The sequence below is a fragment of the Perognathus longimembris genome, chromosome 28 (assembly GCF_023159225.1).
Source record: "Perognathus longimembris pacificus isolate PPM17 chromosome 28, ASM2315922v1, whole genome shotgun sequence".
Classification (NCBI taxonomy): Eukaryota; Metazoa; Chordata; class Mammalia; order Rodentia; family Heteromyidae; genus Perognathus; species Perognathus longimembris.
In genome coordinates this window covers 34,017,651-34,041,177 of record NC_063188.1, presented here as the reverse complement: position 1 = coordinate 34,041,177, position 23,527 = coordinate 34,017,651, and the positions used below count along the sequence as shown (strand labels likewise).

General features: G+C 46.4%; 1 protein-coding gene across 5 annotated transcripts in view; it reads right to left on the bottom strand.

Moving 5' to 3' along the window:
* Positions 1-597: 597 nt before the first annotated feature.
* Positions 598-23,527, bottom strand: part of Tsc22d3 (TSC22 domain family member 3) — a 67,008-nt gene continuing 44,078 nt past the window's right edge. For 2 of the 5 annotated variants that reach the window (XM_048335540.1, XM_048335541.1), the window contains 2 exons: positions 3,185-3,236; positions 598-2,114 (listed from right to left, as the gene is read on the bottom strand). In XM_048335540.1, coding sequence (XP_048191497.1) covers positions 1,884-2,114; positions 3,185-3,236 — 283 coding nt within the window. In that variant the 3' untranslated portion in view covers positions 598-1,883. Of the gene's footprint in view, positions 2,115-3,184; positions 3,237-3,597; positions 3,688-3,980; positions 4,340-9,231; positions 9,348-23,527 lie in introns of those variants that run through there. The other 3 variants (XM_048335543.1, XM_048335542.1, XM_048335544.1) reach the window with 3 other exon arrangements.

The window sequence follows — 23,527 nt, the reverse complement described above, 5'->3', positions numbered from 1 at the left end:
CACAGGCTGGCAGAATTGGTGACAGGATTAGCAACATTGACAGTTGAGAAACAGGGACTGAAGGCATCCTTCTTTGGGTGGCATGAGGGGAGAAGAATAATTGAGGTAGCAGTGTCTCCTCATACACCCTCCCTCCTTTGCACTCTAAGCTTCTTTGCCAAGGTTGAGTTGCAAGCATATTGGCAATGAGAAGTCATGATGTGGAAAAGCTCACTTTTGTTTATGGGGTTCCTCTCTTGCACCACGTGTACCCTTTTGGAGGGTCTCTTGTGAGTGTCCAATGACCCCACAAGCAGAATTTTGGTGTTAACAGTCTCACCTTACTGGTCACTCTGCAGCTGTTGTACAAAAACTACAGCAGAACAGAGAGGGAAGAGCATCATAAGCACTGTGTGACTTTGGCTAGTGAGGGTCCAGAGCATGCTCTTCATGTAGCACTGGCATGGATGCTCCGCAGTCACATAGGGAACACAGTCTTAGCACTCCTAGGGTACTCAGTAAATACCTGGTAGGTTAGCAAAACAGCTTCCTCCACTGGCTAAGCCCCCAACACTGCCAGTCCAGTTACACTCAGTCAGAGACTACATTTATTTTTAGAAAAAAAGAGCAAAGTTTATTGAAATTTCAAGCTTACATTTGAACAAAAAAAAATCAAAGTCCAAATCCTGGAGACATTCAACAGGATAAGGTGTCAGAAAGTGGAAAAGTGTTCAGTTACAGAACCCCTTAGAGACAAGCTCCTGAGTATTTCCCCCATGCCCCATGGGATCAAAGCCATTTATTCCCTAATCTATCCCTTGTCCACAGCAGGATGCTATCCTTCTATTTGCCCTCAAGTTTTCCATTTAAAAAAAGTTCTCAACTGACAATGTGAAATCCAAGCTGATCTTCTCTCCACCCCATTCTATGTAGTCAGCACCAGTGAATGGTGGGTTTGGCTTTTGAAAGAGGATTTCACAGGTCTTTATAGGACAAATAGGGAGGGAAAGGGATAGAGCAGCAAGGCATCAATGGCCGCATTCTGAGGCTGGTCCCCTCTCTCTGCCTTTCCTCTTGAATCTTACTTAACCTAAAGCACAAACTCAATCAAGTTGGTAAATGAACAGTCGAAGAATTAGCTTTAAGAGGCGAGGGACCATTCAAGACTCCCAAAGCTGGTTAGGCCTTCAACATGTAGGTGTATGTGGCTATGTATACATCTCTACACTAAGATACAGATCTAGCCCTATAGGTATATATACACATTTATGGCTATATAGAAAAACTATGCCAATACTAACCAAACAGAACTTTGTAAGCGCTCATCCCAAAGCTGTAATCCCACACTGGGCTGTGCACAAAGCCATGCATTATACCATATTAACCAACAGAAGGCAGACTTGGCTCAATCTCTCCCATCTGTGCCCCTGCCTTAGCAAGGCAAGGGAGAAAAGAGAGGTTGCCTCTGCTTAAAACACAAGTGGCTTCTTCATAAGAACAGTCGTTGTCAGGTGAAGCTGTTGAAGATGTCCATGGAAATGAGAAACAGACCCCTTATACTTTCTAGAACAAAACTGGCATCACATCACAAACTACTTTTCTCCTGTGCCAGCTGCAGCTAAGTTGCTCAGGCCCTGGGAGCCCCCAGGGCGCGGTGACATTAGAGGCTCACTGGTTTGGGGTGACTAAGCCCCATGCAACTCAGCTTCCAGAGACCTGCTCTTTGTCAGGGGTCTGTCACCAGAGTGGACCCAGGTGGCCATGTCCTTGGGACATCTCTTGGCACCAGCTATGTTAGGTGTAAAGTTCTCCACGTGAGATGACGCTTGGGGAGCCAAAAACAAACTGGAAAGAACTAGGTAGAACAAGTTTAGTGGCTCTGCCCACCCTGAGGACAGAGCCACTTACACTGCAGAGCCACCAGAGGCTTCAGGTGCTTGTGGGGATTCAGGAGCTGGCTCTTCCGGGCTCAGACGGGACTGGAACTTCTCCAGCTGCTCAGGACTTGCCAGGGTCTTCAGGAGGGTGTTCTCACGCTCCAGCTGGGAGTTCTTCTCCACCAGCTCACGAATCTGCTCCTTCAGGATCTCCACCTCCTCTCTCACAGCATACATCAGATGGTTCTTCACCAGATCCTGCCATGGAGCAAATCAGAACGAAGCCATTTGTTAGTCATCTGGGGGCAGCTTCGCACTGCTGTCAATCTACTAGGTGCCCCAGCCTTCATGCCGCTGACCGTGTAGTCCTATTCCTTGTGCCCTCCTCTAAAGCACTTAAAACCCTCACTCAGGACACCTGCAGGATTTGGGACCATGCTAGAGCTAGGGCTCAGCTTTGAACTAGAGAGGTTCTCCTCCAAGTTGCTAATGACTTTGAAGTCTGGCTTTTAGGAAACTTTGGGTTCCTGGCTGCAGTTGGCCCTGCTGCTGGCCTAAATCCTGGTGGGAGGCAGGGAGGGAACCTGCAGTGCACCCTATACTTTGCACCTGCTTTCTAAACCTTTTCCACGAATACAAAAGTGACCTTTTTCACCTCTTCTCCCATCTATATGACAGTACATGAAGTTGCAGCTGTCTTGCAGCCTGGGGAGGTGGGACACAGGGACACTTGCTGGGGAGGGAGCAAATGCAGAGGTGCTACATATTGGCTGAAGTTGATGAGTTCACTAGGGGCAGGGAACTGTGACATCAGACTCTGGGGTACAGTTAAGGGGCTTCTAACTACAGGAAGCCCTAGGCTTCCTCAGCCATTGTAGCTGCTTGGTGGTGTGTGACCTATACCTGATAAGGAGCGCACAGAGGGTGGAGTGTTTTGCTCTGTGTTTCCTCCCAGCTCCTGCCCCCAGCCCAGGCTCTGCAGAGGCACTGCAGAGCAGTTGCATCCAATGAGCTCAGGTCCCTGCCAAGTGCAGAAGACAGACCAATTCAAGTGTCAGCTCCCTGCTCTGTGGGTTGGGGAGGAAGCCAGAGGCTGCCGCAAAGCCCTAGGATGCAGGAAGGGTCAGCAGGGAGGTCGTCTGGCAAGGGCAGACTGGAAATGCTCTGAGGAGTGTCACTCTGAGCAGGCTGTAGAGAGGACAGGAAGCAGGGAGTTGGCTTCCTCAGGCTTTCGCAGCCCCTTCCCCCCAGGACTGCCCCCAGTTACATAATCAGCAGCTAAGTGTGGGGATGGGAATGATGCAGTGAGGCTAATGCCACTCACTCACCATGGCCTGCTCAATCTTGTTGTCGATGGCCACCACACTGGCTCCAGAGGCACTGCAAAGACAAAAAGGAAAGCTACCCGTTACTACTCGGTTCTGCTCTGAGTACCAGGCAGCTGCAGCCTGCCCCAGTCCTCCATGTGCCCTGCTCTTCCTTTCTTTCATTTCCCTGGCCCCGAGTTCTGGGAGATTTGTCCCCAGGTCTTTCTCTGGTCCCTGCGGGGAAACTGCACCTCCCTACCCAGGCAAGCTCTGTCCAGCCACCGCCCCGAGTTCCAACTGAGTGAAGCCACACGCGGTCCTGGAGCGCACAAGCCAGCGTGGCCTGCTCTCGGGCGACTGGCAAACAATGGGACACACGGCCCAGAGAGGCTCCCCCCACCCCTGCCAGTCCAGAAGGTCCCCGGCAAACCTACCAGTCTCTGAACCTAGCAAAGAATGCCTTTCCCAAGTCAGGCGCTTCCGGCCTCCTTAGCAGTGTGCAACCAGACCCCTGCCTGGCCCTGCCCAGCCCCGCTGGCTACCCGTCGGTCTCTGGCTGCCTCTGCGGCTTCAGCAGCTGGTTCTCAAGGCGCAGCAGCCGCAGGGACGCTCCAAAGCTGATCCCGGCGTAGCGGTGACCTCCCCCAGCCCCCCCACCCCCGCCCGCGTCCCTTACCCCCCTCCCCTTCCCAGGATGCTGCACCGCAGGGAACCAGGGCCGAGGGTACAAGTCTCAGCTCAGAGATCACACTCGCTGCCCAACCTCTGCCGGCGTCCCGATCACCCCGCTCCGCTATGGAGATGAGGCCATGGTTACCTGTTATCCAGCTTAACGGAAACCACATCCCCTCCAAGCAGGGAAGAGAAGAAGGAGATGGAGAAATTGTGCAGCTGGTAGACCGCCACCTCCATAGGGGTCTGATACATTTCAGTGTTCATGGCTTGGGTTGCCGAGAGCTGTGGCTGGGCTGGGCTGGGCTAGGCAGGCTGGGCGCCGCTGGCTGCTGGTGCTCTGCACCGGGGGTCTGACCTGAGCTAGAGGGAACAAGGACTGCCGAGTGGACCCAAAGCCTGGCTGGAGCTCAGCAGGAGTTGAAGGGAAGTGACTCGAGGGGTGTCACTTAGTGTGTCACAAAGTCCACAACCGCCAGTCCAACCCAGACTCGGAGATATTTCAGCTTCTGCTTCTTTATATAGGAGGAGCCGGCTGCGTCACATGGCGTCAGGGGCCATGCAAATGAGTCTTGTACTGAGCTTTGTGGCCCAGTTAAACCACATCCTCTCCCTGAACCTTAGGCTGGGACTGTAAACAGTTCAGCATTTTCCTGTGCCAACTGGCATGTCAAAGAGGGCTCTGGAGATTGGTAAAAAGCAAACTGGAGCTCATTTCTAGAGAAATTGGAAGAAAGGCTCTAAGGGGGGGGAGGGGGGATGGAAAGCATTCAGTAGAGGGCGGTGCTGCTTTGAAAAGCTACTCTTCAGGCAAAAGCCAATATACTCTCAAGGCTCCTCAATGCTCTTAGACCACACTCTCTGCACTCTAGCCCCCAATCCCCACCCCCCATCAGGAGCTTTGCCATCCCCTGCCCTCTCAATCTCTCCTCTGCACACATACTTTGTCAGCAGCATGTTCAGTCTCTCAACAATGGACTCGTCCTCTCAGTGGCTCTCCAGCCGGCCCCAAGCTCCAGAACCTACTCATCTCTTCCTCGGGATTGGGATCACTAGTTTGCATGTACAAGACTGTACATGTACATGTGAAGAGGGTGTTAAGGACTAGGGTGAGTGGATCCATACAGCTAGGAGCTAGGTGGATAAATAGAGCACGTGGACAGAAGACAGTGTGCTCCTGGGCTCTGGTCTCCACACCTTACTCTGCAAAGAATACATTAAACACTAACTGGATCTCATGCCCTCCCCCTTTTGAGACAAGAGTGTGCTGTATAACCCAAGGTACCCTCCTGCCTCCTTTGCTTCCTTATTTAGTCCTGCACATTATAGGTGTGTGCCACCACACCTGGCTATGTCTAATTTTTAAAAACATTTTAAAAACATTTTTTGTTATTTTCCTCTAAACAGTATGCAACATGAAAACTACAAAACGAGAACACCCATAGGCTATCTCTCTGCATCTGCTCTGTAATGAGTTCAGTAATACATACAGAACTAGAGGTTTTGACTTTCATGAAAAAAAAACAAACTCTAGGATATAAGGAAAATGAGTTGGTTATCACCTAATAATAGCTACATATGAGTCAGGGTGGTGGTACATGCTTGTAATCCCAGCACATGGGGGATGGAGGCAGGAGACTCCTGAGTTTGAGGGCAGTACAGACTCTATGGCAAGATAATGCCTCAAAAAACAAGTTACACACGTTTTCATTAAAACATATTTTTGTTCTTTTTCAGCCTCAAACTTAAAAAAAAAATGAGGCTTGAGGTTTTTTTTTTCTTGGCCTCTTTAACCGAGGCCACCTGGTGGACAGAAAGAAAATTGCAACCAGAAGGAGTAACCTAGGCCTAGAAAGGGACAGGTGATGCAACAATCAACATTACTTACACCAACCCAGAGCAAAGGAACACTAGGTTCCAGCACATATACAGTAGTTTGAATAAAATTAAGGCCAGCACCCATGGATCAGTGCCCCATAGGCTGTGGTCCAAATAAATATCCTAATGCAACCATGCTATTGGAAAAGTACTGAGACCTCTTATCAGCAAAGAAGGTAATTATTATTTGCTTGAGGATATTTCTTTTAACAGATACCTAGCACTAACACATTGGCCAAGACGGCAGCCAAGCCCAGGCTGAAGGCCTTAAGTTCTTTTGGGCTTCCAGTGCAGTTATATCACTGAAAGGCCACCATGTCAGTGAGAAACACACAAATAGTGGTCACTATATGTGTGAAGGGCTGACTTTGTAAATTATTCAAACAAATATGCCCACTTCATCCCACTTCCAGTGGGAGATTAGGTCAATCTCAGGACATTGTTAACTTCAGGCTCCCTAAACACAGTATTTGCACTGGACCATGTGTAGTAGACAGAGCAAAGTGCAGATATTTATAGGCCATCAAGTATGTTATCTGAGAAAAAAATCAAGAGCTTAAATACTGTTAAATACTGCTGGAATTTCTTGGCTTATAAATCTTCCTTCTATGCCATCCAGAACTTTCTTGGTCCAGGAAGAATCACTGAGTTGCCTTGTTAATTTTTTTCTAAACTATTGCTACCCACTCCAAAATGCAAGGGAGATGAAAGAGGAGACAGAAATAAGCTGGGTTGGCAGGGACAAAACACCACCAGGAAAACAAGGTACAGGACAGAAAGTAAAACAGCTCTTTGATGTGGACCTTCTTCTATGTGGAGACCAGAGGCAGAGAAATCCAGGCAGTTTGGGAAGGGGAAGGGAAAAGGGATTAGGTTTTCTAGGCAAGCTGCACTAGAATGATTTGCTAATTATACTTCAATTAAAAAACAAGCCGAGGGCTGGGGATATAGCCTAGTGGCAAGAGTGCCTGCCTCGGATACACGAGGCCCTAGGTTCGATTCCCCAGCACCACATATACAGAAAATGGCCAGAAGCGGCGCTGTGGCTCAAGTGGCAGAGTGCTAGCCTTGAGCGGGAAGAAGCCAGGGACAGTGCTCAGGCCCTGAGTCCAAGGCCCAGGACTGGCCAAAAAAAAAAAAAAAAAAAACAACAACAACAAAAAAAAACAAGCCGAGGGGCTGGGAATGTGGCCTAGTGAGAGAGTGCTTGTTTAGCATGCACAAAGCCCTGGGTTCGATTCCTCAGCACCACATAAACAGAAAAAGCCAGAAGTGGTGCTGTGGCTCAAAATGTAGAGTGCTAGCTTTGAGCAAAAAGAAGACACGGACAGTACTCGGGCCCTGAATTCAAGCCCCAGGACTGTAAAAAAAAAAAAAAAAAAAAAAAAAAAAAAAAAAAAAAAGCTGAGTTTGAGATTCACTGACCATAATAGCTTCCATTACAGGAACACTAGCTATGGATAGACACTACTGGTTGTGCTGTAGACCCTGCAGTGTAGGTGCTGTCACTATCAATCCACAGAGGAAAAAACTGAAGGTCTGAGAATCGACCTTACCCAAGATGGTAGAGCTAAAGAAATGAAGAACTGGGACTTCACCAATAAACCAAATTTCTTTCTACTATACCTACTTGTGGTTACTAGAGTGGGGAGTAGATTTTTTGAAATAGCTGAGTGGGGGGAGGTTCATATGAATGAGTAGAGGCAGTTGGGGGAATGGGTTGGTGGTCACAGAAGGTCAAGGAGGCAAAAAAGGTGAAGGACATGGGAAAGTCTTCCAGCAATGCCTGCAGCACTGCTGGAGAGGTCCACAGGTCAACTCTGAGCCTTGCAAGGACAGCCAGCATTTTTGACTTTGGGGTTTGGGAAGAATGTCTGAACTCTCCTGGTGAGCTTTAGAAAGCTGAGTTTATTCACATCAGTTCAAAACGCACTTAAGAAGTTCTAAAGACAGTTTTGTCTGTCTAGAAAATGGGAAATATGAATCTAGCCTAATGGCTTCCAGAATGGAATATATAAGTCCTTGGGTACACAATACTCCAGATAAGGTTGATGCAGCCTCAGAGTGATAACTGCAATCCAGTCAAACCTCAAATTCCAGGTCCCTCACTCATTGGCACCCTTAAATTAGGCCCCTCTCTTGCTGTTCTTGGCTTTTAGAATGAAGGCAATAAGAAAATAAGCTCATATCAGGGATTTAATTTTAAAAGAAACAATTCTTAAAATACGTTCCTGGTTTAGCCCACACTTAGAATACTCGCTCATCCCCCAATATACAGCTCATTCTGGTGTGGGAGAAAAGATCCTCTATTACCAAAGCATAATTGGATCTCAAGGTCTGATAAAGGCAGACAGACAATGGACTTAATGTCTACAAAGATTTTTCTAAGGAGGACAAGGCAGACGGGTGGGTAGAAGGGGGCAGAAGAGGAGGAGAGGGAGGAGAAATTCAAAGGAGTTTTCTGCTTAATCATTGGCAACTAGAAAATTCCTCTCCCCAGAGCAGCTGTGCCAAAACTTGCAGGTGGGAGTGTGTATTGTACATGACATCCATTATCTGATCTAATATTTCAGAGTAATATGCTGATCTGAGGCTAACAGTGTCCTTGTGTCTAGGGGAGGTAGACCCCACACAGGCAACAGTGGAGCCAAGAGAGTCAATCACCCAATAATGCCAAGATTTAATGTCTCCAAACTCTCCCACAACTTAAAATGTACCTAGATCTAAACCACAGTCTGATAAGCAAGAGACCTTTAGTACCTTTTGGGTCTATCCCTAATGCCATGAGACTTTGTAACAAAATAGATTTAGCTGGCCCTACAACTTTCAGGAGTGACCTTCTAGTGGGGAATGACATAATGAGAATGGGCCAACTATCCCCATTTCAGGAGGACCCAGCAAACCAGTTTATTGTCATTGAGCTGGAAGAGAGTGTCTCAATATTCCTACAGACCTATTCCACTTAAAAAAGGCAGACCCTCCAGGAAAGGAGCCTTTGTCACTTCAGGTTCCCACAGAACAGTGGATGAGTGTCTGGGCTAAGTGTGAGTGACAGAGGCTTCAGGCAGCATCTCTGCATGCTGCTGAGGGGTGGGGAACAGGCTGGGGTGGGTGCAATAGGTTGGGGGAGGTGCTGAGGGGGAACATCTCACTTCCCTTTTTGTCACACTTGAAGCATTGTGTATGTACCACACAGCCAGAAGGAAACTATTTATAGGAAAGTCTTCCTTATTTTCTACAGGGAATGTTCCACCCAAGGATTCGGCAATGTTGCCAGCAAAACACAGGGTCCTGTGTTAAGGAGAAGCGGAAAAAGACACGATTGGAGAGGTGTGAGATCAGCCACAAAGCAAACACTGGGTTAGGAGCTGGAAAAGGAAATACAAAAAGGATATTGAGGGTTAAAGCGTTAGTATGGCATTGATGGGATCTACTGAAAAACACCCCTCCCCACCTACTCCTCCATTGAAGCCCCATCCATCTCCATCAAAGGATCTGTCCAGTTCTAATTTACTTACTTGTCCCTTTTTCTGAAGAGGCTGGGGGAATAAGGAGGATGAAATGCCATGGCTTAATTTGTCCTTGCTCCTCTCTTATCTTCTCTCTTCCCCTCTGGTTCCACTCCAATGTGGAAGGCTAGAGGCCGGAAGGCCAGCGCCACTTACATAGTTACTTTGGCTTCGTGGAAAATCCCCAAAGTCCAGAAGGAGGGAAGCAAAAGAAAGACCATGACAGAGAAAGTGCCTTGTTCTCTGTGCATCATGTGAACTGCCCTGCATGGCCAAGGCTCAGAGAACCCTGACTTTTTTTGGCGGGGGGGGGGGTGGGCAGGAAAATGGGAAGGAGGATGAAGATGCAGAAGGTGATAGAAAGGGTAGGAGAGAGCCCAAGGAAAATCCTGATGGACAGATGGATACTCTCTTGAAGAAGCAGTCCAGCAAATGATTTGAGGCACACCCTGGCATTGGATGATGGCAAGAGCAATGAATTGTGCCTTTCAGCTTCTTTCTGGACGGAGTCCCATGTGAGTTTCACAAACAATCTCTGAGTGACACTAGGGATGACAGGCAAAACCGAACTTCATTTTAACGAGCCATTCTACCCCAGCTGCACTTATTCAAGAAATAAAAGACTACTCTTGTCAAATCACCTTCTTCATTCCAACTCTTTTTTTTTTTGGTCCCAGTCCTGGGGCTTGAACTCAGGGCCTGGACACTGTAGTTGAGAATTTTTGCTCAAGGCTAGCACGCTACTGCTTGAGCTATAGCTCCACTTCCAGCTTTTTGGTGGTTAATAGGAGACAAGAGTGTCATGGACTTTCCTGACCAGGCTGGTTTTGAACCACAACCCTCAGATCTCAGCCTCCTGAGTAGCTAGGATTACAGAAGTGAGCCCATCATCCCAACTCTAATGGCTTATTATGGGGGGAGGCGTTGTCCTGGTATCTCAGAAGGACTGGATGTACTGGTGATTTATCCAGGAATGCAATTGAAGCTAAGAGGATCTTAAATTTCATAAGCCTTGTGTCAATATTTTTGCCTGTCTCCCTTTCCCTTGTGCCTTGCAGCTGGGAAAATTTACGTCCATAATTTTTCCAGTCCCTCTTCTCATTTTCCACCCTCCTCAACATCTATCTAAAAGGATGACATAGATATTTCTGAAGAAGACATTGGGAAAATTAACTTTGGTAAATGGAATCACCACCCTCCTTCCACTTTCCCACACTTCTTAGCATTAACATTCAACTCAATTCAAACCAGTTCAATTAAAAGTGATTAAATGCTTACTCAAAGCCTACAGTCCAAGTCAGAGAAATTTTAAAAAGCAAATTGGTAATGTAAGTAAAAAATCGTGCATCTATCCAAAATATCCTGGTTTATGACAAGTTCAGAAAATATTTCTACTGGCTAGATCTTAGTGAAATCTCTATTATAGGAAAAGCCTAGGGCTTAGGGGTATATAGAAGGGTATTTTGGAGTTCGGAAGGACCATATTACTCCTATCCTGGGGTTTTCTTCATCCCAGCATGCCCTTTGACTGCTGACCACCCAAAGCTAAGGTTTCTGTAAGCCCCATGCTCATCTGACATTGTAACCAACAGTACTAGGGAGAGGGAGAGAGTTCCTCAATCCCTCCTAATTCCCTTGTGTTTTCTAGGCAAGTGCTCTCCTGCTGAAGCCATGCCCCCAGCTCTAACCCTAGAAGTTTGGAAAGCTAAACGACAAGTCTAGTCCTTTCCTTCTCAGAAGGGGATCTTTGTTTAGCCAAGGGCTTGCCTATTCTTGGTAGCCTCTTCAGTTTTTTCTGGCTATCAGCCTTACTCTTGTTCTAGCTGCCTTAGAAGCAGGTGTAGGTTCCTTGCCCTGCCCATGCAGACCAGCAAACATATTCAAGAAATGAACAGGGCCCTCCTCAGAGCCTACTCTCTGGAAATTGTGCTACACTGCAGCCTTCCAGGAGCTGGAAGAAACAACAAGAAGAACATGGCCACTGCCAGCCCTGTTTTTCTGTGAAAGCCCTTTACCAGCCTAGCTGGAGCCAACATCTCCTATGCTCTGTAGAGCTATCTCAAGAACCCAAGATCCAAGCTATTTTCTCCGCCAGTTGCCAGCGTTACTTTGAATGGCATGTTGAGGACTTGGGGCTCCTGGAAATGCTTGGAAGATGAGAAGCAGTGCACCTTGTCAGGGATGCAGAGCCAGCAGAGAAGGGTCCTGTGAAGAGCGCAGGGGCTCCAAGATGGAGCACTTGGCTCCACTGTGGGCCCCACTATAGAATGGGTGACCTTTGAAGTGGTCCAGGTTCCCTCAGGAACAAAGGGACAGTTAATAATGTTGGCCTCTTCAGGGCCTCTGGCTCCTCAGCCATGATGGGTAAGCATTATTAGCTTCACCTGGCCCTTGCATTGTGTTTCTGAGGCCTCCTTTACCTCACAGTGGAGTTACCCACCACAAGCTCATTTGAAGGGGCTCCCTGATCCTCTTTGGTGGGTCTCTATGACTTCTGAAGAGGGGCTCTGCAGATGACAAAGGGACTGAGCTGTGTAGACACCCCACTGCCCCACCCCAGCTTCCAGGATGGAGAAAAGACAGCACAGTTGGGATGGTGAGCAGTGGTAGGGGTAACACTACTCCCGGAAGAGAAACAAGAGAAACATAGCAAATTACTCCCTGGACAGCACCCCCACCACACATACAACCATGGGAACAATGTTGGGAGAGGCTCCTACCAATTTAAGAATTGCTAGCAAGGAATACATACACTCTTATTAGGAAGAAAGGAGCACAAAGCATACAAACATTCATGTGAACACGTTCTCTGGCCTTTCACACAGTTTTATTCTATCTCTCTTTTTCTTTCTATCATTCTGTTTTTCTGTCTGTCTGTCGGTCTGTCTGTCTGGCTCTCTCTCTCTCTCTCTCACACACACACACTCTCTCTTTCTCTCTCCCATGATAGTAAGAATCAAGATTCAAGGTGCATCAAGATGGCAAGGCAGAACACTCTAGTTCGAGCCAGTGTCAAAAGCCACAGTTTCTACCCTTGATATCAAGATCTGGTTGCAGAGAACATAGGTGACAGAGTAATAAGGGAAGTATGGAGTAGCAGCATTCAGGTGAGCACAGGAAGAACCACCTTGAACATCACACTGCCCATTTGGAACAGGAAGTACCAGTACTGCCAGGACTATAGTTCTCAAAAATGTCAATCATATATGATAATGGAGTCATACTAATGAAGAAGGAAAGACAAGCAGCATTTGGGTACAATCAATCATATGGCTACCTAAGACATAATTCCCAAAGGCTCTTCCTGAGGACAGTTCTAACCTGAGCTAGCCTGGCACGGGCAACCTCTGTGACTGGTTCCTTCAGAATGTGATCTGAAGGGCAGAAATGAAAATCTCTCATTTTTCCAGATCTTGACTGTGTGCCTGTAAAGATCACAGTCTTATCTCTGCATTCCAATAAACTGTTTACACATTGAGGAATCAGAAAAGTTCCTTTTTCGATGCAAAAAGCCCGGAGAAGGCGCCAGATGTGGCTACTAACAGTTCAGATGCTTCCATATGAACAGGGTAGTCAGTGACTTGGAGGAAACACAATGAGTCTGGACAAGATACCTAATGTCAGGCTTACCAGAGAAGTTGTTCTGGCCTCCAGCATAAACAACTCTAGTGGCATGGGTCTGGAGGTGTGCAAGGGTATTTTTATACTCCATGGAACTGCTCTTTTATACTCCATGGAACTGCTGTTAAGAAATGCTGACAAGGTAGCTGGGTGCTAGGAGCTCACACCTGTAATCCTAGCTACTTAGAAGGTTGAGATCTGAGGACAAGTTTGAAGCCAGCTTGGCAGGAAAGTCTGTGGGACTCTCATCCCCAATTATCTACCAAAAAGCCAAGACTGTAGCTGTGGCTCAAGTGGTAGAGTTCCAACCATGAGCAAAAAGGCTAAGTGACAGCACACGGGGCCTTGAGTTCAAGCCCCAGTGCGTGCGCGCACACACACACACACACACACACGTGCGGACGTGTGCACGCGCACTGCCACACACATTATCAGGAAGAAAGGAGCACAAAGTACACACATGTTTATGTCAACACCTTCTCCACACAGTCTGATGCCCAGACACAGGGAGGCAGAAGGGGCCTCATTCCTTCTTTACTCCCTTCCTCTCTTCCTCCCTCCCTCCTGTTTTCAGCTTTCCCATGAACCCAATGGGATAGTAAGGCCACAAGATGTTGCAAGATGGTAAGGCAAAATACTGTGGTTCAAATCAGAGTGTCAAAAGCCATGGCTTAAATGTGAGAGTCAAGATAGGTTCTACCCAAGAAGCAACTGTGGTAACATGGGCACTAAAACCTACTTTGTGTGAGATACCCTGCTGTGGTTTGGCATATTTTAGGTTGATTATCCATTCTGCCATCTCTTTTTCTCACTCCTGGAAGCTTGGTCAGACCAGGAACATTGTGACCTACTACTAGAGGGATAACCACAAACCTACTCTGATTTACATCTAGATCACTGGCAAATCTTGTTGCCCTGTTACAAGGAACAGCCTTTTTCTAAGGTGTTCACAACTATTTGTGGGAATTCTCATCCTAAGAATTCGGGGTCATGAAAGTGGACATTATAGTGGAGCAGACAGAAGAACTAGAGAACAGGAAAGGGCTAGAACTACACAGTTTGATCAATGAATCAACACAACCTCCTTTCTATAGAAGCCAGCTGTCTTTATAGCCTTGTGGCTGTCACCACCCTATCTACGTGGGTTGATTCCCAGGTTAGCTGGAGGGGTGTGACTCACTCCCCCTCAGGAACCTACTGGGTCTGACTACAAAGATTTGTCAGGATCATACAAACATGCCCATCCCTACCCTGATCCAAGTCTGGAACTTACCTACCTCAACCACTTTCAGCCCATCTCATGACTGTGAGTCTCTTCCTGGCCACAAGGCTTTCTCCACTGCTCACTGACTCCCCCTCTTTATTTTATTTTTATGTTTAATTCACACTGCCGGCTAGGTTTTAGGCTTATATACAAACAAAGGCTAGGCTTTCCCCCTCTCCCCAGGGCCTGGACTTCCTGGCTGCCTGCCAGCAACAGAGTGACTCTTTTAACCTTTTCTCTTGCTCCCCAAGACAGTGTTGGTGATGCAATTGAAAGAAAAAGATATTTTGGGCCAAAAGCCTGGAAATTCTTGGTGCCAGCCTAAAGTACCAGTATAATGGTTTGAATATGCAAAGTCCCCCTCCAAGTTCATGTGTTGAACTCTTGGTCCCCAGCTGGCAGCATTAGTTTGGGGAGGTTTTAGGAACTTTGAAATGGAATCTAGTTGCAGGAACTAGGTTGCTAGAGATGTGACATTGAAGGCTATACATGGATCTTTCTCCCTTCTTTTTTGAATTTTCCTGTCACACTCTCCATGAAACCAGAATTTTAGGTCCTGGGCCTCAGATCAAGGGGCTCCACATGTCAGGTCTATGGACTGAATAGAGACTATAATGGTGAAGGGCAGAAAAGAGTAATTTATTATGTGACACAGGCAACAATGGAAGAATCAAAATGAGCACTTCAGCTCATCTTTAGCCACCTTTGAGGTAAAGACAGAAGTTTAGGTTTAAATAGACAAAGAACTGGGCAAAGGGAGAGAGAGCTACGCATAATTATTAAACAGTACAGGTCAAAGTATGGCCTAGTTGATCATTATGGAGGAATTCTGATTCCAGAGACATTGTCAATGTCATCACTTCAGGGGGAGCAATTTTGGTCAAAATAAGTAAGTCACTGGGTGGTCTGTCCTGAGGAGGAATTCTGCTGCTCCTTTCTTTGGAAGCAATTCCTTCCATTCCTCCTTGTAAAGATGTTAATCCTGTCCTTCCTGGATTCCAAGGTGATTTTAAACAGGTGCCAGAGAAAATGTTTTGGAGCAAAGACAAATACAAAATGGAGGCAGAGATGCTAAACTTTTCTCCTGCTTTTAGTTAATTTTGGGGCTCAAGTTAGAAGTTAGTGCTTTACAGCAAAAGCAGCTTCCCATCATGATGATGTCCTGCCTCACCACCAGCCAGGAATCAATAGAGCTAAAAGCTAAAGAACACCAACTGAAACCTCTGAAACTGTAAACCTTTTCACAGTTGTTTTCAGTTGTTTTTCAATTGTTCTGTGGAGTATTTTGTAAGTGATAAAAAGTCTGACACAATCAGGCCCCAGCCTTTCCTGAAAAAGTAAATGTGAAACAGTAAAGTCACCTTTAACAAGTACAGATTTCAGTCATAGCAAGACTATTAGGATAAAGCACAAAAATGGAAAATTAAAAACAAAACATCACCATTGATTTTGTTAAAAAAAATCTACTTACAGCTGTTTTTGTGCCACCAAGTAAAAACAGAAGCCCCCAGATCATTGTGGGTAGAGGCTTTATGAGTTCAGAAGGCCATTAAGACCTATGGACAACACAGTAGGGTGGGCCTGACCAGTAAAGACATCTCACCAGTATTTACACACCTTAAAAATAAAAGAAACTCTAGCCCCTATGTCCTGGAATACAGCTCTAACAGCAAACTAATGAATCCTGGTCAAAAGTTCTGACACCTTGTTATTTGGTAAAACTAATAATACTGCGGAGTTTGTTGACAGAGTTGCAGAAGAGCTAAAGTAAATCTGGAAACTGAGGAACAGCCAAGTCTGGGCAGTTTCTAGCTCTGCAGAGGAACAGAAGGAAGTTTCATAAAAATGTCTTAGACATCCTAGAGAACTAGAGCCTAAGTGCCATGGGGAGATAACCCAGGAGGTATCTGTGGTGTGTCTGGGCATTTCTTTCCAACAATAGGATATAACAATGATGGGTTTGGCCTGTGTATTGGTACTATGCACTCAAGATGGACAGTAATAATAAGGAGGCTCAAAAGAGACTCATCTGATATATTTCCTTGGGAAGATTCTACAACCCATCTTAAATGACCTTGGTCTTGCTGGAATAAAATGATGTTAGGAAGTCAGAGTTATTCTACCTTAGCCACTAGCTAGGTGGAGGTCACACAGTTCTTAAATACTTTCTACTGCTAGATCCTCATCCCTCCCCCATATAATGCATAACATCACAAAGTGTACATGCTTATGGGCATTCTAAGGCCTGAAAACTTAGATAATGCCATTTTATTACAGATTAAACATATTCTATATGATATCATATATATTTGCCTTTCATTTCCAGACTTTATGTATACCCTGTAGGGGATATTCCTGAAGTCTTTGGGCAGTGAAAAAGGCTAAATAAATATGTGACACTCCCTGATGAGTAAAGGGCCATGTCCCCCCCAAACACTGCTGACAAAATGACCTCCCAGAAAAATGTGCAGTGTTCTCAATGTTGTTCCAAAGTCTACCATTTATAACCTTGCATCCAGTTCCAATTTTTATCTCATAGCTCCCTAAATTATTCACACTGCTTATAGTGAAGGGGTAGTTTGGGGAAATTATATGAAAATGGGATTTGTATTATACTTATGAAGTTCCTAGCACTCTTTTCCTGCACGTAGGACTTCTAACTTGTACAGCCTTTTGACCTTGGCATCCTCTTCAATAGTGTAATCAGTCATCAACAGGAATTCTACAATTTCAAGCAGGACAGAAGGCATGTCCAGAGAGGACTGTGACTGAAAGTGAGCAATGCAAGGTCTTAAATGTGCATGAGTTGTTTCCTTAGGCTGGAATGTAAATTCTTTGAGAGTAGAGGCTTGTCTTATTTACCACTGAACACCCAGGGCCTGGACCAGTATCTGACAGACAGGGTAAGTTTAGTAAACTCATGTAAAGGAAGAAAAGGAGGGAGGGAGGGAGGGAGGGAGGGAGGGAGGGAGGGGAAGGAAGGAAGGAAGGAAGGAAGGAAGGAAGGAAGGAAGGAAGGAAGGAAGGAAGGAAGGAAGGAAGGAAGGAAGGAAGGAAGGAAGGAAGGGCTGGTTAAGTGTTAGAACTTTGCTAGTGGCCAGTGAGGAAGAACTAAAGGCAAACTCATGTATTAGCCTTTTGTTAACACTTGCATTTGTGAATGATCATTGTCTCTGAGAGAAATTTTGCAGTTAAAACAAAAAAATGATCTTTGAAAATCAGACATACTTGGGAAACCCAAACAGTTTAATTGAGTAAGTGGCCACTAATGACCTGGAAGCAATGCCCAACCTTTAAATAAGAAGGATAATTCATCTGGGTGTGTGCTCATGGTTCTCCCTGAGACTGGTAAGTTTCCATCTTTAGCTAAAGAGGCTGGGTCAATTGGGAACAGGTCACCCACAGGGAGCAGTAGAGGGTAATAAAGCTAAGGAGCAGGATAGCCAAGTCTCAGCTGGCACCAATATCAAAGAGGGATTTAGGACTAGCAGGCTGGATTCTCTGAGTGACATTCCATACAACTGGAATGATGGAGTAGGGGTGCATGTGAGGGAGACAAAATCATCCAGATAAAAATATCCTAACACTCACCTAGATGAAGGAAAATTTCACCATTAATGTCACCGACTGGCTTCAAATCTTTTTTTTTTGGCCAGTCCTGGGCCTTGGACTCAGGGCCTGAGCACTGTCCCTGGCTTCTTCCCGCTCAAGGCTAGCACTCTGCCACTTGAGCCACAGCGCCGCTTCTGGCCGTTTTCTGTATATGTGGTGCTGGGGAATCGAACCTAGGGCCTCGTGTATCCGAGGCAGGCACTCTTGCCACTAGGCTATATCCCCAGCCTTGGCTTCAAATCTTGAGGTGCCTCACTAAAATGAAAAGTCTTTCTCAGAAGAGGGAGCTATTTAATTTTTCTCATGGCAGAAACACAATCGTCTACCCAGCTTGCCCTAAATATATGAAAACTTAGGGGTCCTCCTCAAGAGACACTTTTTCTGGTAGCCTTGGGCTTTCAGGGGACATACCCATGTGCTTAAGTATTCAAGACTGGGTGTCAATAAACCAGATCACATGTGATAGGCTGCTCTAAGGGTAATAAAGTAAAATCTCAGTGTCCTGACAAGTCTCTTCTGGGTTATGGCCCCTGTGCATAATTGGGAGATAATCCAGAAGGCACTAGTCAGGTCACTGAAATTTCTTTACAATAGGTTACTACAATGGTATTTTGGCCCAGTGACAGATAATAATAAAAGGGAGAATTGAAAAGAGAAGTCCTTCTTGCATATGTAGAGAGGAGTAGTTCTTGGGAACCAGAATCATACCAGCACCCATTCTAAATGAACTTGAACATGCTGGAAGAAAATGCTGTCAGGAGGCCACAGTTATTTCACCTCACCCACCAGCTAGTTGAGGATGCATAGGATTCTTCTGTTTCTAAACATCCTACACTGTTAGATCCTCATCCCTAAACTGGACATCATGTTCCTCCCCGTGTCATATAATGCACAAAGCATGCAAAAGAAGTGTTTTCTCCTTCTCTTCTTGGTAAATAAAAGCAATCTGTTGTGGCACAGCAAGGCTGCCTTGGCCATACTGGGCACATTTATCTTCAGTGCTGCCTGTCTCAAAGATCCAATCTGCTTGCTCACTGCAGCCTTCTCCCTAGATAAGGTCTCCTCAAGCTCTATGCCTCATTTGTAAGGTATCACAGCTGAAAAATTGACCCCCGGAAGAGCCTGTGGCTGAGAGAGGTTGCTGAATTCTTCCCTAGGGTTATTTTTTTCTTTTACCATGAGCCTCCTGTTAGCCCAAAGGAATGAATCTTGTGAGGGAAATTCCAGGCAGAAGGCTAAGTCTCCGGGGGAAGCTTTGTTTGTCCATTTTCTGCCATTCTGTTGGCAATTACCTCATCTGCCTGTGCACCAGGCAGACCTGGTGGCAAACACAATACTTACACTAGAGCTGGCCAGGGTAGCTCTTGCCCCTCAATACCCATCCTTCTTGTCCTTGTAAAACTCTGGAAAAAACTTCAGCCCTGGGACTCCCTTTAACTTGACCAGGTGATGGCTAAATATCTAACACCAAGTCGAGCTGGGTCTGGACAAGGAGGAAGGTAGGGGAGGGGTGTTGGGCATTCCCCCAATCCTGTGGCCCCGTTGTAAGGTGCTGACAGCTGGGAGAGGACCTGAAACCAGTTAGCCTGATGCTCCCAGCCAGCAGTGTATTTTCATCTTGTTTTGACTGGGACTGTCCTCCCCTGTGTAAACACATCCACATTCGGGGGGGAAGAAAATGTAGAAGAGCTTAAAATAGGTGGGTGGAATGCTTGAACCCCTGAATCACCAGTGTAGGAAATGCTTTGCAGGTGGGCCTTGCTTTAAGCAGAAGGGAAATAGGAAATCTCCATTTAACAAGAGGGCATGGGTAGAGAGCTGTGAAGTCTTGACCTACCACTGAGAGATCTCAAAGCCTCATCTAGTCCAAATAATAACTGCAGTAGCTCCTAGGTCCTGACTGCCCAGAGGCCACTGGGCTAAGAACAATACATACCTTAGTCTTTTGGAACTTGTCAGCTGTCATGGGAGTTAAGGATTATATTATCACTAAGTCCCTTCTATGCACGAGGCTCCAGGATATTCAATCATTAAGTGACTTGGGTGGGATTGCACAGTTAACAAGTGGCAGAGGCCAGATAAGACTTCTTGGTTTGTGATTCTAAAGCATTGGGCTGTTTCTAACTGGGCATTGCAGTTGTTTGATGCTGTTGTTTGTTTGGTTGCTGGGAATGGAAGCAAGGACCTCCTGTTCTCCTATTGCAGAACTACATGTCAGCCCATTGTATCTTGTTTTGAGGAGAGTTGTTGGTTGTGAACAAAACTTGAATCAAGGTCTCTTTGCATTGAATCGCCATCACCACAGCTACCCATGAATGGGAAAAGCCTTTATCATTGCTAGGGTGGGGAAGCCCTTGGGGGAGTCTGGCTCTTTCCACTAACTAAAAGGAATCCCAAGTCAATGGATTTCCTGGATGAGTGAGCCCCTCCCCCCCAAATGCTGGGATGGGTTGGAGCAAGTACTGGCATGGGAGACTGCATAAGTACAGATGCTTGGTGGTTTTTAGAGATGGTCCCTCAGTAATAGCGAATAGGTACAATCTATCCAGATGCCAGGCTAGAGAAAGGACAAACGGGCTCAGCTTAATCCAGTTTAAGGAAAAGCCAAATGTGACCATGTACTCTGAAATAAAATGTTACCCATCCTGGTATATGTGCAGGGCTGGCCTCCAGGCTAAACTGTGAAGTAGGAGCCTATCTTCAGAACCTTCCTGCTTCCTTTTTGGGTGTCTTCCTTCTGCCTATCCCCTCAGGGAACTGGTGCCCTCCTGCTGCCTGGAAGTTTCAGGAGGGCTGGTGGGGGATTGCCATTCTAGCAATGCCTTCTTTCAGAGCTTCTCAGTCGCCCTCTCACAAACCTACCAGGCCTTTGGGCCAGCCATAAATGACAAATCAAGGAAATTGAGCGAGGTTTTCCTCAGTCAAGTCACAGCTCTTGAATCCAAAGATTTCAGTCAATGGTAGTTTTAGTCATAGGCTAGAGGGTGGCAATGGGAGGATAGCTTACCAACAATTTTTTTGCCAGTCCTGGGGCTTGGACTCAGGGCCTGAGCACTGTCCCTGGCTTCTTTTTGCTCAAGGCTAGCACTCTCGAGCCACAGCACCACTTCTGGCCGTTTTCTATATATGTGGTGCTGGGAAATCGAACCCAGGGCTTCATGTATACGAGGCAAGCACTCTTGCCACTAGGCCATATTCCCAGCCCCTTACCAACAATTTTTTTGAATCTTTGTTCTGACTAGAGGTAAGACTGGCTCTATGTATTGAAATAAATGTCTCACTCTTATACTTGTTCTGTATTATTTCCAGAACATAGTAGAAAGAGCACTGGAATAAGAAATCAGGAAATCTAATCAGGAAAGCTAGGTTCTGATCTGATTTTGCCCTCATTACCAGAATAACTCTGAAAGCCTCATCACCATTTTGAGCTCCAGTTCTACCCTCAGCTGTAAGATGAGAGGGTTGGGGCTGCAAATGTCCATTTATTTGGATGCTTCTTTCATGAATGATACTCTTGTTTTGACAGAGAGCTCTACAAAGCTAGGTGCTAGCTGTATCTCTAATATCTACAATAATATCTGCCACATAGTAGTGTTCACCAAAGGAGTAGCTGAATCAATGATTACCAAGAGACCTTCAAGGTTGATACCAGCTTAAATACCTTCCCCACCATGATCTCTTCAGATGCAGCTGTTTATAGTTATCTTTCCAAATCAATAGTCGTGAACCAGGGGCTGAGCAAGACATTCAGGCCCTTGGCTACAGCACTAGGATGTGCCTGTACCATCAGGCATAGACAGCCTGCACTAGGGAAGGGCAGATCTGGGACCAAAGGCAGCAACAGCAAGCAAGAGCTTCTATGGGCCCAGGAGGTTTGCAGGATGCTGGGCTGGGACAGATGATGGCTTGGGAGCTGTAAGAAGGGCAGGGTTCATCAGACGGAGCTGGGGAGTAACTCTTACACTGTTTCTGTAAAACTGGAAGCCAAGATAACAGAGACCTGGTGGGTGTTTGAGTTGAGGTAGGAAAAGTGCCGAGTTGCATGGTGACTCAAGGTCAGAAGCTGGAATGGGGCCCAGAGTTTGCAAGCCTCCGCTTACCCCCTTGGGACTGGCCCCTGGCTCTGGGCCAGCTCCCTGAATAGCTCCCCCCACCCCCACTGCCCCTCCACAATTCCAGCTTCTTAGGCCAACCTGCTTCCTTCTCTAGCCCGTCACCACCCCCACCTTGCTATCTGGAAGTTGTCCTCCCCCAACCGCCCTTCAAAGACTGGCTGGTGCTCTCACCCTCTAGGGCTGTCTAAGGCCAGCCTTGCTCCCAAGGCAGGCTTGTCTCCTTATAGTGTTGCCCACATTCATATGGGCACTCCCCTCCTTATGCAAAAGCAGGGAAGGCTGTCATCTAGCATGTATGTGCCTCTCCTTTCCTATTCCACCACATCCATCACTTATACCTACTCCTAGGCACACTCCAAGATGGCATTCTGAGGCACTGAGACAGTCTTCCCCTGCTTTCCTCATTTCTGTGTTTGTTAGTATACTTTTATGTTCTAATTGACCAGAATTTCAATTTTAAAACCTCATAATCTCTAAAAGTAAAATTTTAGACATTAGTGAGGGATTGTGGGGAGAGGGGAGGAGGTGTTGAGACTTACGGAATCTTTCCTTTAGTTCTTGAAATAGCAATATGGAGGAGGTAACCTAGTCTGTACTCTTAATTAGGCCAATTCTAGCATTCACTGCCCAAAATTCTTTGCACTTCTTGCCATTAACACAGTCTGTGTGACCTTAGGTAAACCACCTAAATCTCTATGTGTTTCTTCATCTGTCAAGTAGAGGTAATACCTTTGTCCTACTCACTCTGACAGAGCTATAATGAAAATAAGAGATTTTCAATATAAATGTGCATTCATTTTTGTGTGTTTGTGTGTGCGCGCACAAGCATGCAGTTGTGTGCCTGTGTAGACATAGCCAACATGCTTTCTAAATGGCAAAGCCCTTGACTATTATCAGAAATCATTCTCTCCCCACTTGCTTTGTTGTGCTCAAAGGTTCATAGCAGAGGCTTTGAAAAAGGAAGGAAGGAAGGAAGGAAGGAAGGAAGGAAGGAAGGAAGGAAGGAAGGAAGGAAGGAAGGAAGGAAGGAAGGAAGGAAGGGAGGGAGGGAGGGAGGGAGGGAGGGAGGGAGGGAGGGAGAAAGAGAGAAAGAAACCTGCCCATGTACCCTAGATCTGTCCCCTTTCCTCTCTCCTAACATTGTTTGTCCTCGATGACTTGGCCCTTAGCCACACTTTGTCTCTTGTGTACCTCCACCTGCTTAACGAAAATCTCCTGCTCCATACCTATCCCTCTCACCACCCATTCGGCTATCCTCAGGCCTTCCTCCATCATTCAAGGTCCTCCTGCCCTGTTCTTTTCCTTCTTCTAGCCTGACCATGACCCCACTTTCCCAGCCCTAATCTCAGGCTCTCCCCATCAAAGTATCAAAAGGGAAGAGTGTGTGTGGGGGGGATAGGGGCAGAAGGGCAATTGGCTACAAAGGCTGAGTATAATACAGAACACTCAGCATATACTCAACAAACCATTGTTTAGTTACAGGTGCTGGGGGAGATGTTTAGGGTGGCATCTGTTTTGGAGCCCCTGTCATTTAGCCAGGTAGACAATTGCCTGCTCCACCTCTAGGTTCAGCAGGCCCTACCTATCTGTGCTTCCCACCCACCTTCCCCTTCACCTCTCAAGCCAGAGAATGGGCTGGGCAATTTCACCTAAGTCCTGAACTGTACAATGTGATTTCAGTCCTCTCTGGCCT